At 48.7% G+C, this 12,132-nt stretch overlaps 2 protein-coding genes across 7 annotated transcripts in view; both read right to left on the minus strand.

Moving 5' to 3' along the window:
• Nt5dc3 (5'-nucleotidase domain containing 3) overlaps positions 1-7,207 on the minus strand; it is a 55,695-nt gene extending 48,488 nt beyond the window's left edge. The window contains exon 1 of one of the 2 annotated variants that reach the window (XM_040755139.1): positions 6,939-7,204. In XM_040755139.1, coding sequence (XP_040611073.1) covers positions 6,939-7,131 — 193 coding nt within the window. In that variant the 5' untranslated portion in view covers positions 7,132-7,204. Of the gene's footprint in view, positions 1-6,938 lie in introns of both variants that reach the window. The other variant, XM_040755140.1, reaches the window with a different exon arrangement.
• A 3,235-nt stretch (positions 7,208-10,442) lies between these two features.
• LOC101828970 (tetratricopeptide repeat protein 41-like) overlaps positions 10,443-12,132 on the minus strand; it is a 68,762-nt gene continuing 67,072 nt past the window's right edge. For 4 of the 5 annotated variants that reach the window (XM_040755142.1, XM_040755143.1, XM_040755141.1 and 1 more), the window contains 2 exons: positions 11,204-11,333; positions 10,443-11,114 (listed from right to left, as the gene is read on the minus strand). In XM_040755142.1, coding sequence (XP_040611076.1) covers positions 10,466-11,114; positions 11,204-11,333 — 779 coding nt within the window. In that variant the 3' untranslated portion in view covers positions 10,443-10,465. The remainder of the gene's footprint in view (positions 11,115-11,203; positions 11,334-12,132) is intronic. The other variant, XM_040755146.1, reaches the window with a different exon arrangement.

Genomic DNA, 12,132 nt, shown 5'->3' on the forward strand with positions numbered 1-12,132 from the left:
TAGAAAGTCTCCCTATAAAACCGAGTCTCCAACCAGCTACCCCCCCCCACACCCACCTGCCCATGACTTAACATATGACCACAGCCTTCCTGACACTGGCTGGTGTAAGGAACACACTGGGAGAAACAGATCCTCAAGCAACTAAACACATGCTTTTAACATTTGAGGGATTATAAATCTTTCAGAAAGGTCTCCCTTCCTCCCTCCTCTCTCCCCAGTATCCACAGTCAGTTCAGGAAGGACAGTGAGGATCTGGCTGACCGTGCACGAGCTAGCCAGTATTGGCCTCCGAAGGCATTTCTCCAGCACAAGATGCTCACCCACGGCCAGGCACTTCACTGGGAAGCAGGGGAGCGCACAGACCCTGCAGTCACTAGAGCAGAGAAATGGACAAACTAGACCAAATGCCAGTCACAGTCACAGGGATAACATCTGAACACTGTTATCTTCGCATTTACACAGCCAGAATGGCTTTGTGACACAGCCATTCAAAAGTTAGCAGCCTTAAAGGCAAGCAGTCACCAATGGCCAGGAAATGGGGCTATCAACAGAGGGCCCAAGACTGTCTATGTATGTCCTCCCCACTTGCTGCTGGGAAGGAGTCTCCCCTCAAAGTGTTAAAGTGACCATGTAGGATGTTTGTCCCTCAAGCCCTTTCCCTATTACTATGACTTCTATAACCAGAGACTGCCAACAACATCCACATAGCAAAGGACCACTCCTAAAGAAGGTATTGTGGAACTTGAGAATGCCAACAAGGGACAAACAGGAGAAAAACACCCACATCCTATGTCCAGCTAGGAAATAAAAGTCCACTCAACCCCCATGCTCTCCAGCCTCACCCCTGTGCTCTCCAGCCTCACCCTGCCCTCCCATGTTCTCCAACCTCATCCCTATCCTGTGCTTCCCAGCTTCACCCTGCCCCTAACCTCCCCTGCTCTCCAGCCTCACCCCCTCCCTCCAGCCTCACCCCTAACCAGCACCTCCCCTCACTTTGGTTACATCACTCTTGACTTCAGCCTCACAGGCAGACATGTAATCTACAGCTTTACTGTGTTTAAAAACCATCTTTAATTAACATCTATCTGTAATCTGAGACTGATGAGATGGGAAAGGCCTGTAATCCCAACACTTAGGAGGTTAAGGCAGGAGGATCATGAGTTTGAGACCAGCTTATGCTATATAGCTCTAAGAATCCCATCTTCATTTTCCTGGCATTGTAAGCGTCTTCCTACACACCTGCCTTTCGGGGATCCAAACTCCTATCCTCATTCTTGTATAGCAAGCTCTGTAACTGCTAAACCATCTCTTCCACCTAGTGATACATTGTAGCCTGGCGTTGCTGCAGAAGGGTAAGGTTCTCTGAAATGACTGCGGAGAGCAGCTAAATGATCTACATGCAGTTAGGGTTTGGAATGTGACTCAGTTGAGAGTGCTTGCCTCGCATGCATAAAATTAATCTCAAGCACTTAAGAGACAGGAAAATCAGGAGTTCAAAGGTCATTCTTGGCTCCACAGAGAGTTTGAGGCCAGCCTAGGCTACAAGAGATCAAGAAAAAAAATCTGGAGTGAATTTGTTTCTGTCACTAAGGAATGCATCCTGAGAAGTATAGAGAAGAAGACAAAATGTTAAGGGAGATTAAATGGTAATTCTATTAACAGTCTTTGAAGACTTAGATTTAAAAAAAATTACATTCAGGTGGTAGGGGTGCATGCCTTCAATACCAATACCACAGAGGAAAGGAAGGGAGATCTCTGTGAGTTCGAGGCCAGCCTGGTCTACAGATTGAGTTCTAGGACAGCCAAGGCTAACAAAACACAGATTAGTACTTCTCCACCTTGGTGGCACCGATCATGTGAGAAGCTAGTCTGCAGACATCCTGGGCTAGAAATGTATTCCACTTGGCAGAATGCTTCCACAACATGAACAAAGCCTAGGGTGGGATCCAACAACCACAGCTCAGCTTGGTATAAACTCAATCTAGCTAACAGTCTCTGCCAGCAGCTCTCATCCATGGTGCGAGTCCTTTTACATGTTCAGAATAGCACAAAACCAAACCAGCATTGGGACGTAGGGTGAGATGATCCAGGAAACCAATGAGCTCACACACAAAATGGCCTGTACATGTACAATTGCCAAGTGTAATTTAATAGGGCAAATATGCCTATTTATTTAACGACAGAGTGCTCCTGACTCCATAGTCTGCAATTCCTATCTGCGTTGGACAATGGAGCATCATCCAATATTGGTAACATGCATTCTTAATAAACAAATTATTGGAAATTCGAAGTGCAGAACCCTCAAAATAGAGCTATGAATGCAAAAATGGAGCTTCAAGATCCAATTTATTTAGGAAGCAAAATATCGACATTCTTTTTCTTGGAAACTCATGCCTTTTTAAAAAAGGCAGTATGCTTCTAAAGCCAGTACTGAAAAGACCAGCTGTAAAATATTTTGTGTGTATATTTTTTTCTCTCCATTTCAACAGCTGTATCCCTCAAAGGACGTTAGTCTAAATTAACAAGATGTTAGTCTTGTAAATTATCCAAGAGCATCTCTTTAACCTCCTTGAGGAATGTATGTGTGCCATTACTGTGTAGCACCTTATATATGGTGAGGATTATCTTTGTGTCTTATGTTTATTTTGTGTGTTCTGCTTGCATCAATAGTCCCTTCTAAGTACCTAAATTGTGTGTGCACATGCATGTGTGTATGGCATATGTCTGTGTGCATGTGTGTGGGTGTGTGACCCATGTGCACATGTGCAGAGGTCTGAGGAGGATGTCACGTGCTCTGCTCTATCACTCTGCCTTACTGCCTTCGCACAGGGTGTCTCACTGAACCTGGAGCTCTCTGGGGCTTTTGTTTTTTGTTTGTTTGGTTTCTTTTTAGCACACCTGTCTGGTCAACAAGCCCTGGCACCCTCCTGTCTGCCTCTCCTACTAGCTGGCAGAATCACGATGCCCAGCTTTTGTGGGTTCTGAGGATCAGAACTCAGGTCCCCATGCTTGCAAGAAGCTCTCAACTGGACTGCCTCCCCAGTCCCCACAAATACCTAATTTCTGATGGATTATCAATTCTTTCACCCCAGAACTGTGAGTACAGCTTTCCGAGTCTCTGAATAAAGCTTCTAACACTGCACAGTAACCCCCAGCTTTGCTGCCAGCTTTTCTTCTTCCACTAGGGCCTTGCCAAGGGGCGTATGCCAACCAGCCCAGTTCCCCAAGTAACTCTTTAAGAAGCCATATAGCTCTTTACTATGAAAATACTGTACTGGTCTGGGCCCACTACAGGCCAGCAGCACTGCCCCTACCCCAGTGAGAGAAATAAAATGGTCTCTAGACTTAACAAAGAGTGAGAGAAATAAAATGGTCTCTAGACTTAACAAAGAGTGAGAGAAATAAAATGGTCTCTAGACTTAACAAAGAGTGAGAGAAATAAAATGGTCTCTAGACTTAACAAAGAGTGAGAGAAATAAAAATGGTCTCTAGACTTAAAGAGTGAGAGAAATAAAATGGTCTCTACACTTAACAAAGTGTCTCCAGGGGCAAAGCTGCCCCTCTGCGTACTGCTGAAGACCATTTCCCCTCCAGCATCTACAACCTTGCCAGAGTTTGCGATGTGACATTTCATGTCCTAAAGATGCAAAGAATTTTTTGAGCTGACTTCCAGATGGGATGCTAAAACAGTACAGAGGTAGGATGGTCAGTACCCAAATGGACAAAGAAAGCTACACCAGATTCAAAGTCTCCAGCTAAAATAAAAACTGGGAATAAATTCAACGGGATGCTTTGGAATATGACCAGTCCTGAAAACTGTCACTGTCACAGAAAAACAAGAAAGCCTGGTAAATTGTGTAAGTCAACAGAGCCTAAAGAAACAACTAAATGTAGTATGCAATCCTGGATAGGATCCTAGGAAAGAAAAGGGACATTGGGTATAGAAAAAAGAAAGGAAGGAGAAGGGAAGAAAGGGGCTCAGAATGGAAAATAGCAGTAGGCTTTATAGAAACTACAGGTTTCCTAGACGCCCCTCAACCGAAGAGTGGATAGAGAAAATGTGGTACATTTACACAATGGAGTACTACTCAGCAGAAAAAAACAATGGAATCCTGAAATTTGCAGGCAAATGGATGGCACTAGAAGAAACCATCCTGAGTGAGGTAACCTAGTCACAAAAAGAGAAACATGGCATGTACTCTCTCATATATGGATTTTAGACATAGATCTGGAGAGTGCCAGCCTACAATCCCATGGCCAGAGAGTCTGGGAAACAGAACCTTCATTCAATGGCTGATGGAGGCAGAGGCAGACTCCCACGGCTAAGCACTGAGCTGAACTCAAGGAATCCAGTGACAGAGAGGGAGGACTGATGACCAAAGGGGTTAAGACTGGGCTGGTTTAACCCCCAGAAACAGATGACCTGACAAGGGTTAGCTCTTGAATCCCAGACTGATGGCTGGGAATCCAGCATGGGACTGATCAAGACCCCCGAATGTGGGTGTCAGTGAGGAGGCCTAGGTAATCTATTGAGCCTTGGGTAGTAGATCAGTATTTATCCCGGGTATACAAATGGACTTTGGGTGCCCATCCAACAATGAGAGATGCACTCTCACCCTGGACTCTTGGGGGAGAGTCTAGGCCCTGCCCTGGATGAAATGACAGACTACGGACAAACCCCATGGAGGGGCTCACCCTCCCTGGGGATGGTATTGGGGAGGGTTGGGGGAGGGCAGGGAAGGAGGGGAGGGAAAAAGAGAGGGATCTGGGATTGACATGTGAAGCAACCTTGTTTCTAATTTAAATTTAAAAGGGAAAATTTTTTAAAAAAGAAACTACAGGGTTCTCCATACATTCAAAATTGACCTGAAAATGTTTTTTGTGTTTTTTTTAATAAATCTCAATTACAAAGGAACGAAAAGACTAAGAAAGAATGCATTAAAACAAAGCCTAAAGCCACAGCCCCTGCCTGGCAGGCATTTGAAGTGATTGTACCTGAAGAAGCTGTTTGGATTAATGAAAGGGATCAAGTGATCAGAGAATAAAACTCTCTTGTCAGAATCAGGAAGTGGGAAAGCAAAACTGCTATATCCTGAGGGGATAGCTGAGGAGGGGGAGGGACTCCTGCATCCCCAGTCAGTCCAGTCTGCCCTGCTGTCAGTGGCTGTCACTTACCCCCCACCCACCCACCAGACTCCACCTCAAGGCTGGTCTAGCTCAGCACAGGCAGGCAGGTGATACACTGAAGCCCACAGCCCAGACTCACCTGAGAATCAACACCTACAACACCAGCTGCTGGGTACTTCACACGTGCTCAGAGAGGTCACAGACATCCACTGGAGAAGGGTAGAGAAGGTGAGAGGGGACCCGCACACCTGTACCTGTAGAGAGGGGACCTGCACACCTGTACCTGTAGAGAGGGGACCTGCACACATGTACCTGTAGTGAGGGGACCCGCACACGTGTACCTGTAGAGGGGGGACCCGCACACGTGTACCTGAAGTACCTACACATCTGTAACACTGAAGACATTATTTAGCTGGTGTCTTCATTTTACAAAGAGAAACTAGAGCTGAGAGATTAGGTAACTTGTTCAAGGCCATAGCACTACCTTAAGTGGGGGATGGGGAAGGAGTGGTACTAAATCACTTTCTCCACTCCCTGCAGAGGCTACCATCTGCTGAGCATCCAAAAAGAGGAGAAACGAAGGGCGGGAGACGGGAGAAAGGAGCAAACGGGCCAGGAATGGTGGTTCCCACCAGAAGGTAATGAAGGAGACCAGTGACTTAAGGCAGCCTGGGCTACACGACTCATCTCAAAGAATGTGCCTAGACAAAAACGTTGACCTAAATAATCTTCTCTATTTCTTCTATCTCTAGGATCTGTAAATCCTAACCTCTTCAAAGCAGTTCTTCTTTCTACCACACCACAAAACAGCTTCGAACCCCAACTCTTGGCGAAGGAAAACCAAAACCAGTAAGTCCCTGTTCCATAGAAGTCTACATCGCTGACCACTCCAAATGTGCTGTGGAAATTATTACAAGTGGGTTTTGTTTCTCTTGAACTAACCTCTGGCCAAAAGATGTAAACGAATCTTTAGAACCCTACAAACAGTATCCTCACCAACACCCCCCGTGCTATCCTTGCCAACCGCCTCCCCCCAAAAAAATCACTATTAAATCCCGAGTCTCCTCTGATAGCTTCGGTGTCTACGGCTCACTGCCCGTTTACTCCAGGTTCCAGATGGCCCGCAGCTGGGAAGAAGCGCAAAGCAACAGACGGGACAATGGTAGCCTGGTCCAAAACCAGGCTTTGGTCAGGCCCCTTCCTTGCACTGGAGTCTCGCCTTTGCCGTCTACATAATGGGCACGATCCCCTCCCCGGGGGGCTATGGGAGATTCAGGGACAATATCAATGCCTGACACTAGTAACAGTCTGGTTTCTCTCTCCATTCCTGCCCGCGCCGAGCTCATTCTTTTCTCTAGACTACAAGTACTCCTCTCCCCCTCGCAGGGGGCGGTGGATAACCAGACCCCCACGCCCACTTAGAACAGAACATTCCACCCTACTCCAACCTGCACAAAGGAAACCGGCTCAGCCTCCTGACCCAGCAGCCTGCGCCGGAGCCTGTCTAGGACGGCGCGGCAGCTGGCTGGGCTGCCACCGGCATTGCCAGGGTGGATGACAACACCTAACGGTGTTTGGGGGAACGTCTTCCGACCGGCGCCCTGGGAACCCTCGCGGCGGCCCAGAGCACTTCCGATGCGCGCTCCTGGCTGAACAATCCCCAGGTACGAAACTGCTTCCCCGGCAGGGGGAAGCGAAGCTAGAGTTGCGAAGTTTTGGACTCGCCTTCTCCGCGGGAGCCGCACGCCGAGGTAGGGTGCGGGGGCCCGAGGGTCCCCGAGTGGGCGGCGCAGGCTGGGGCGCGCACTCACCGTCCGTGCTCCTCTTCGCCTCGTGGTAGCGCGCCCACAGGTAGCGCTTCATGTCCACGGCGGCCGGGGCGGTGCACAGGGGCCGAGCGCAGCCGGCGCGCGGCCGTCCCCGAACCGCAGCCCCGCCACCGCCCCGCAGCCCCGCCGCCGCCCTCGCCCCGGCCCCGCGGGCCGCCGCGGCCACCGTGGCCATGCCGCCTCCGAGCTGCCCGAGGCGCGGACGGCCAGCGCCGGGAGGCTCCGGGACGCGAGCCCGCGGTTCCTGCGTCTGAGCGAGTGGTGGCGCGGCCCCGGAGCCAGCCTCGGGGGGCGGGGTCTGGGCGGGGCCTGGAGACGCGGGCGGGGTCTAGACGGAGGTGGGAGGCGCGGTAAGGGGCTGGGCTTGGAGCGGCGGGTGGGCGGGGCCTAGGCTGGGTCAGGGGCCGGCCCGGCTGGGCTGAGTGAGGAACCAGGTCAATAGGAACTGAGTGGGACCGTCCTTGATTGAGTCAGAGGCAGAGACGGGGACAGGGCCTGGGGAGACAGAGCGGGGCGGGGGGACGGACGTCTGGGCTGGTCAGAGGCCCGGTCAGGGGTGGGCCTGGGGAAATGGGGTGGGGTGGAGTCAGAGGCGGAGTCAGGGGCGAAGCCTTGGAGAAACGAGGTGGGGCTCTGTGCCCGGTCTGCTGCGGTCACTTCCTGACCCCGCGAGGCGTGGGGGTGGCCGGCCAGTGCTACTTGAGGCCACATGGAATGGATGATTCGTTCCGACCCTGCCGCCGCCCGCAGGACTCCGCGCCACCTTCCCCTTGCTTTCGGTGGCGGCCCTCGCTTATGGTTGCACTGATGGCATTCTCACTATGCTCCGCTGCCCTGGTCCTGAAAGACCCCAAACGGGGGACTTTCACGGGAGGGAGACCCAAACCCAAGGAGCAACGAAACCACGAGCTTGGATGCAACAGCAAGAGGCTTTATTTACACACGGGTACCCGGGCGTCTCAGTCTTGGGGGGGCTGAGCGCCCCGAGCTGGGGACTCAGGGGTCCTTTTATAGCAAAAAGCGGAGTACAGAAGCAAGAAGCCTAGTTACAGGACCCTGATTGGACAATATAAATGAGGCCGGGGCTCAGAATGAGGGCTATTGAGGTTTCTCTCAGAACTCAAGTCTCGGCCTTGGCCCTATCTGAGGAACAATAGGTCTCTGTGCCTGCCCAATCTTGCTGGGCTGGCTATGCAGACGCTATGCAGATAGCAGACACCTGTGTCCTGCCTGGACAGAGATAGTAGTGACTATTCAGCTGTAAAGACCTTGAGCTGAGCTCCCTTCTGATCAAAAAAATGACTATTCGGCTGAGCTGTGGGGGAAAGGAATTTTCCATAGGCCTCAGCCGTCTGTGCTGGGCCGGGGTCTTTCAGTCCCAGCCTCCGGAAGGTGACCTCACTCCGTGGCTTCCGCAGGTATCTCCTGGGTCACAGGTGCCTGCCTGAGACGGTCCTGAAGCCCATCCAAACCTGCATGGTCTAAAACCGTCTGCAAGAACCCGCCCCTGAAGATTCTAGTAAGTATGAAGCACATTCAGTTCCCTTTGGGTGAAATTTTTCTTTTCGGTGCCTCCAGAGAGGTCCTCTGGACTGTGGCCAGGCTCCTGCTCAGCTCACCTGTGTAACTGCACTCGTTCCGTGCTTCGTAGCATAACAGCCAATAAACAGCAGCTGCCCCAGACCTGCCTGAGAAGCGCTGGGCCCCAGGAATTTCCAAACTACCCCATGGTGACCACTGAGTAGGAGGTAAATTAGGGAGAACAGCCGGAATATGTGAAATAGTTGGGGCACAATCGTGACTCTTAAACTGTGAGCTGCAATAGTGAGATGTTTCCTGGAAGAATTTGACACCTAAGCTAGTTCCCGACTAATCATAAAAACCATCCGTGGAAGGCTTCCAGTGTGTTTTATCTCATTTTCTCAACTGTCTTGAACAGTAAGCACTGAAAGACCTCGGCATCAAAGCGCCGGGCACTGAACGGAACCCTCTGCCCAAGAACCGGGGCCAGACCACTGGCTGCAAATGCAAGAGGTGATTTATTGAGTACATAGGCGCCTGCGGATGCAACTGCAACTCGGGTGCAGAGCATCCCGGGCTTGCAGGGAGTGCAATATTTATAGAGTTTTAATGGTTACATAAGTAACAGGCATTTCATTGGCTCATCTTGGGGGCAGGGGTAGTTCCCACGGACTAAGTTTCCTGGTATTACTTTATGAAAGACCCCGGCACACTTCAGCAATTATTATCTGGGTCCCATGACTACTATGGTAATCATAGACACAACTGGGGGCAAGGGTAGTTGCCAAGGACTAGGTGTCCTGGTATTGCCACATAAAAGACCCTGGCACGCTTCAGCAATTATTATCCGGGTCCCATGCCTGCTCTGGTGATCACAGATCCTGTTTGACATCCTGCCAGCTGGGCGAGGCACCTGGTCTGGGTTTCTTTCATTAGGCAATGGCCTGGCCTTGCTTTTCTTTTCCTAGGGGGTCCTGGGTAGGGGTCTTTCAACACCATGTCTCTCATTTATATATAACGAAACTGAGGCACAACAGAGGTAAAATTGTGTGCCTAAAATCACACAGCCAAGCCTCCGCTTCTGTGAGTTTCCTAAGAATAATTTTGCTGTGTGATAAGGATGAGGGTAGCTAGAAAGTAATCCTTAACTATTATAAGTTGTTTATGAATCACTGATAAAATGGAGGGTAATAAAATGTTCAAATAGATATAGTATCAAATCCATGGGCTCTGATACTTAAAGCTTACTGTATGACTTGAAAGCTTCAATTCCTATTTTTTCTTAATGTATTAATAAAAAGTTTTGGTGTTAACAATCATCAATTTTGCTTAGAAGAAGTTTTAATTCAAAATAGATAAACTATAAAAATGCACAAGTAAAGTTAAAAATGGTAAGTTCGCATATATATAATATAGGACTCTATGGAATCAAGATTGTTCTACTTCCCATAGAAATGTAGATCACTTAAAACCTGCTCTTTTTAACCAAAATCAGACACAACAGTATAAGGGACTAAGGAAACTGAATCCCCAAACCTGGATAAAGACCACTCCTAAGTGTTTAAAAGAAAATATCCAATTAAAAATCCAAAGTAGATGCTAGGGAAGAATGCTTAGTATGAAAAGAGCTTGTTGTGCACACACCAGGACCTGAGTTAGAGCTTGTCAGACTCACCAGGACCTGAGTTTGAGCTCCAGCACCACCATAAAAAGCCAGGGGTGACAGCCTGTGCCTGTGACCTCATGACAGGGAAAGTGGAGACAGGAGGACCCCCAGAGCTCACTGGCCAGCCAATCTAGTAGAATCTGTGAGCTCTAGGTTCATTGAGACCATGTGTCAAAAAAATAAGGAGAAAGTGATTGAGAAAGACATAGATGTTGACATCTGACCTCCACACAAACATATACACGCGTGTATCACAAACACACATGTAAAACTTCAAAAAGATATGAGAAAAACTTACGTACAAAAGAGCCCAAAATGGTTTTTATTCTTTATCTGTGTCACTTGAGATCTTCAACAATTTTGTTTCTATTTGGGATCTTCTTAGGAAAGCAGGCTTCTGAGTGAAGCTGTACTGAGGGTTGTGAAATAGCCATTTTTCTGATACAAGCTCAGATATGGATTCCCAGGGGTTATTTACACTAAGAGGTGGTCGAAGGGGGTGACTGTAAATCGCAGTGACTAGGCCATCTCCACTCTCACTTTTAGCAGAAAAAATCCTTTGCCTTGAAAGTCTAACTAAGCCACTCTTTTCACCCAGAGATAACATGTTTTTCCTTGGAATTTGCTTTCTTGGGCCATTCCATATGTGAGTACTTTGTGCCTTCTGCTGGGTCTTTTCCCCCGCTGACAGGCACAGAATCGGAGTCAGGGTCTTCCTTCCTTTGCCAGGAGCATGTTTCGGTTTATCTGGTACCGGAGGTGTGAGCTCTGTGCTTTTAGCTCTCTGCAACTTCGTTATGTTCATGCACATTGCAGTGCCCACGGTGTCAGAGCTCTGAGCGCTTCGGAAGTTTAATTTAGACAAGTTTTCCCATAATAAAGAGCCATTCCTACATCCTTCATTGTATAGCTGGCTCATGCCTTGAGGCCAACACCTCCTGCCCCGGAACCTCTGGATTTCCCTTAGAAGGCTGCAAAAGATCAAAATGTGTCAAATGGCTGTGTAGTAACAAATCATCAGAAAGTCTACTTCTTTTTGAGACATGCAATAGAAACTCACTGCAGTATTCCCTGGATTGAAGCATGGGAAGACCCCAGGTGAGTTGCTCTTAAATCAAGTGACCTATACAAATAGCCGACCGCCTCCATCATGGCATGATGGCAGAAGTCACCTGACAGCAGTTGGCCTGCTGGGTAGATGGAGGGGAAAAGGAATATTAGAATGTTTGATTACGAACTTTATACATTTAAAAGAGACTAAAGTGCATTTATAAATGTGGCACTGGAGCACCATCTGTCATAATACCCTGCCAAAAACATTTCACTGTGTCTTGCATGAAGAAACAGTGTTAGTATTCAAGCATCTGTACTGGCTGCCCATGGGGTCCTTACAGGATATGCCTTCAGCTGCAGCCACTAAGAGCACCACCTGTGCCTATTCACTGTGCTCCCTTTTAAAAGGGTCCTGCCCACCTCCCATCCCTCTGTCTCTTCCTATCTGTCTGTTCTTCTCTCTCCTGTCTTCTCTCCTCCTGATGCTTCTGTCACTGGAGGCCAGTCTCCCTCCTTCCTTTCCCCCTTTTTACGATCCTTTCCCCCTAATTAAAAAAAAAAAAAACTCTGCTTGAATTCTGCTGCATGGTGGCTTTCTCTCTGAAACGCTTTTCTAAATTACAACAAACAGATACAAATGAGAGTATTTTGGGCCCAAAAAGAAGGGGCAGAAACACCAGGCAGTGGTGGCACACACCTTTAATCCCTGCACTTGAGAGGCAGAGGCAGGTGGATCTCAGTGACTCTGAGGCCAGCCTGATCCACAAAAGTGAGTTCCAGGGCACGCAGGACTGTTACACAGAGAAATCCTGTCTCAAAAAAAAGGGGGGGGGAGCAGAAGCTGACTTACACTCTTTAGAAATGATGTTCTAAGAGGAGGAAGAGACAGAAAAGGGAAGGTAGGACCTGGTCAGTGCCTTAAAGAGACAGTAAATG

This window comes from Mesocricetus auratus, unplaced genomic scaffold (genome assembly GCF_017639785.1).
Source record: "Mesocricetus auratus isolate SY011 unplaced genomic scaffold, BCM_Maur_2.0 Super-Scaffold_100011, whole genome shotgun sequence".
NCBI lineage: Eukaryota > Metazoa > Chordata > Mammalia > Rodentia > Cricetidae > Mesocricetus > Mesocricetus auratus.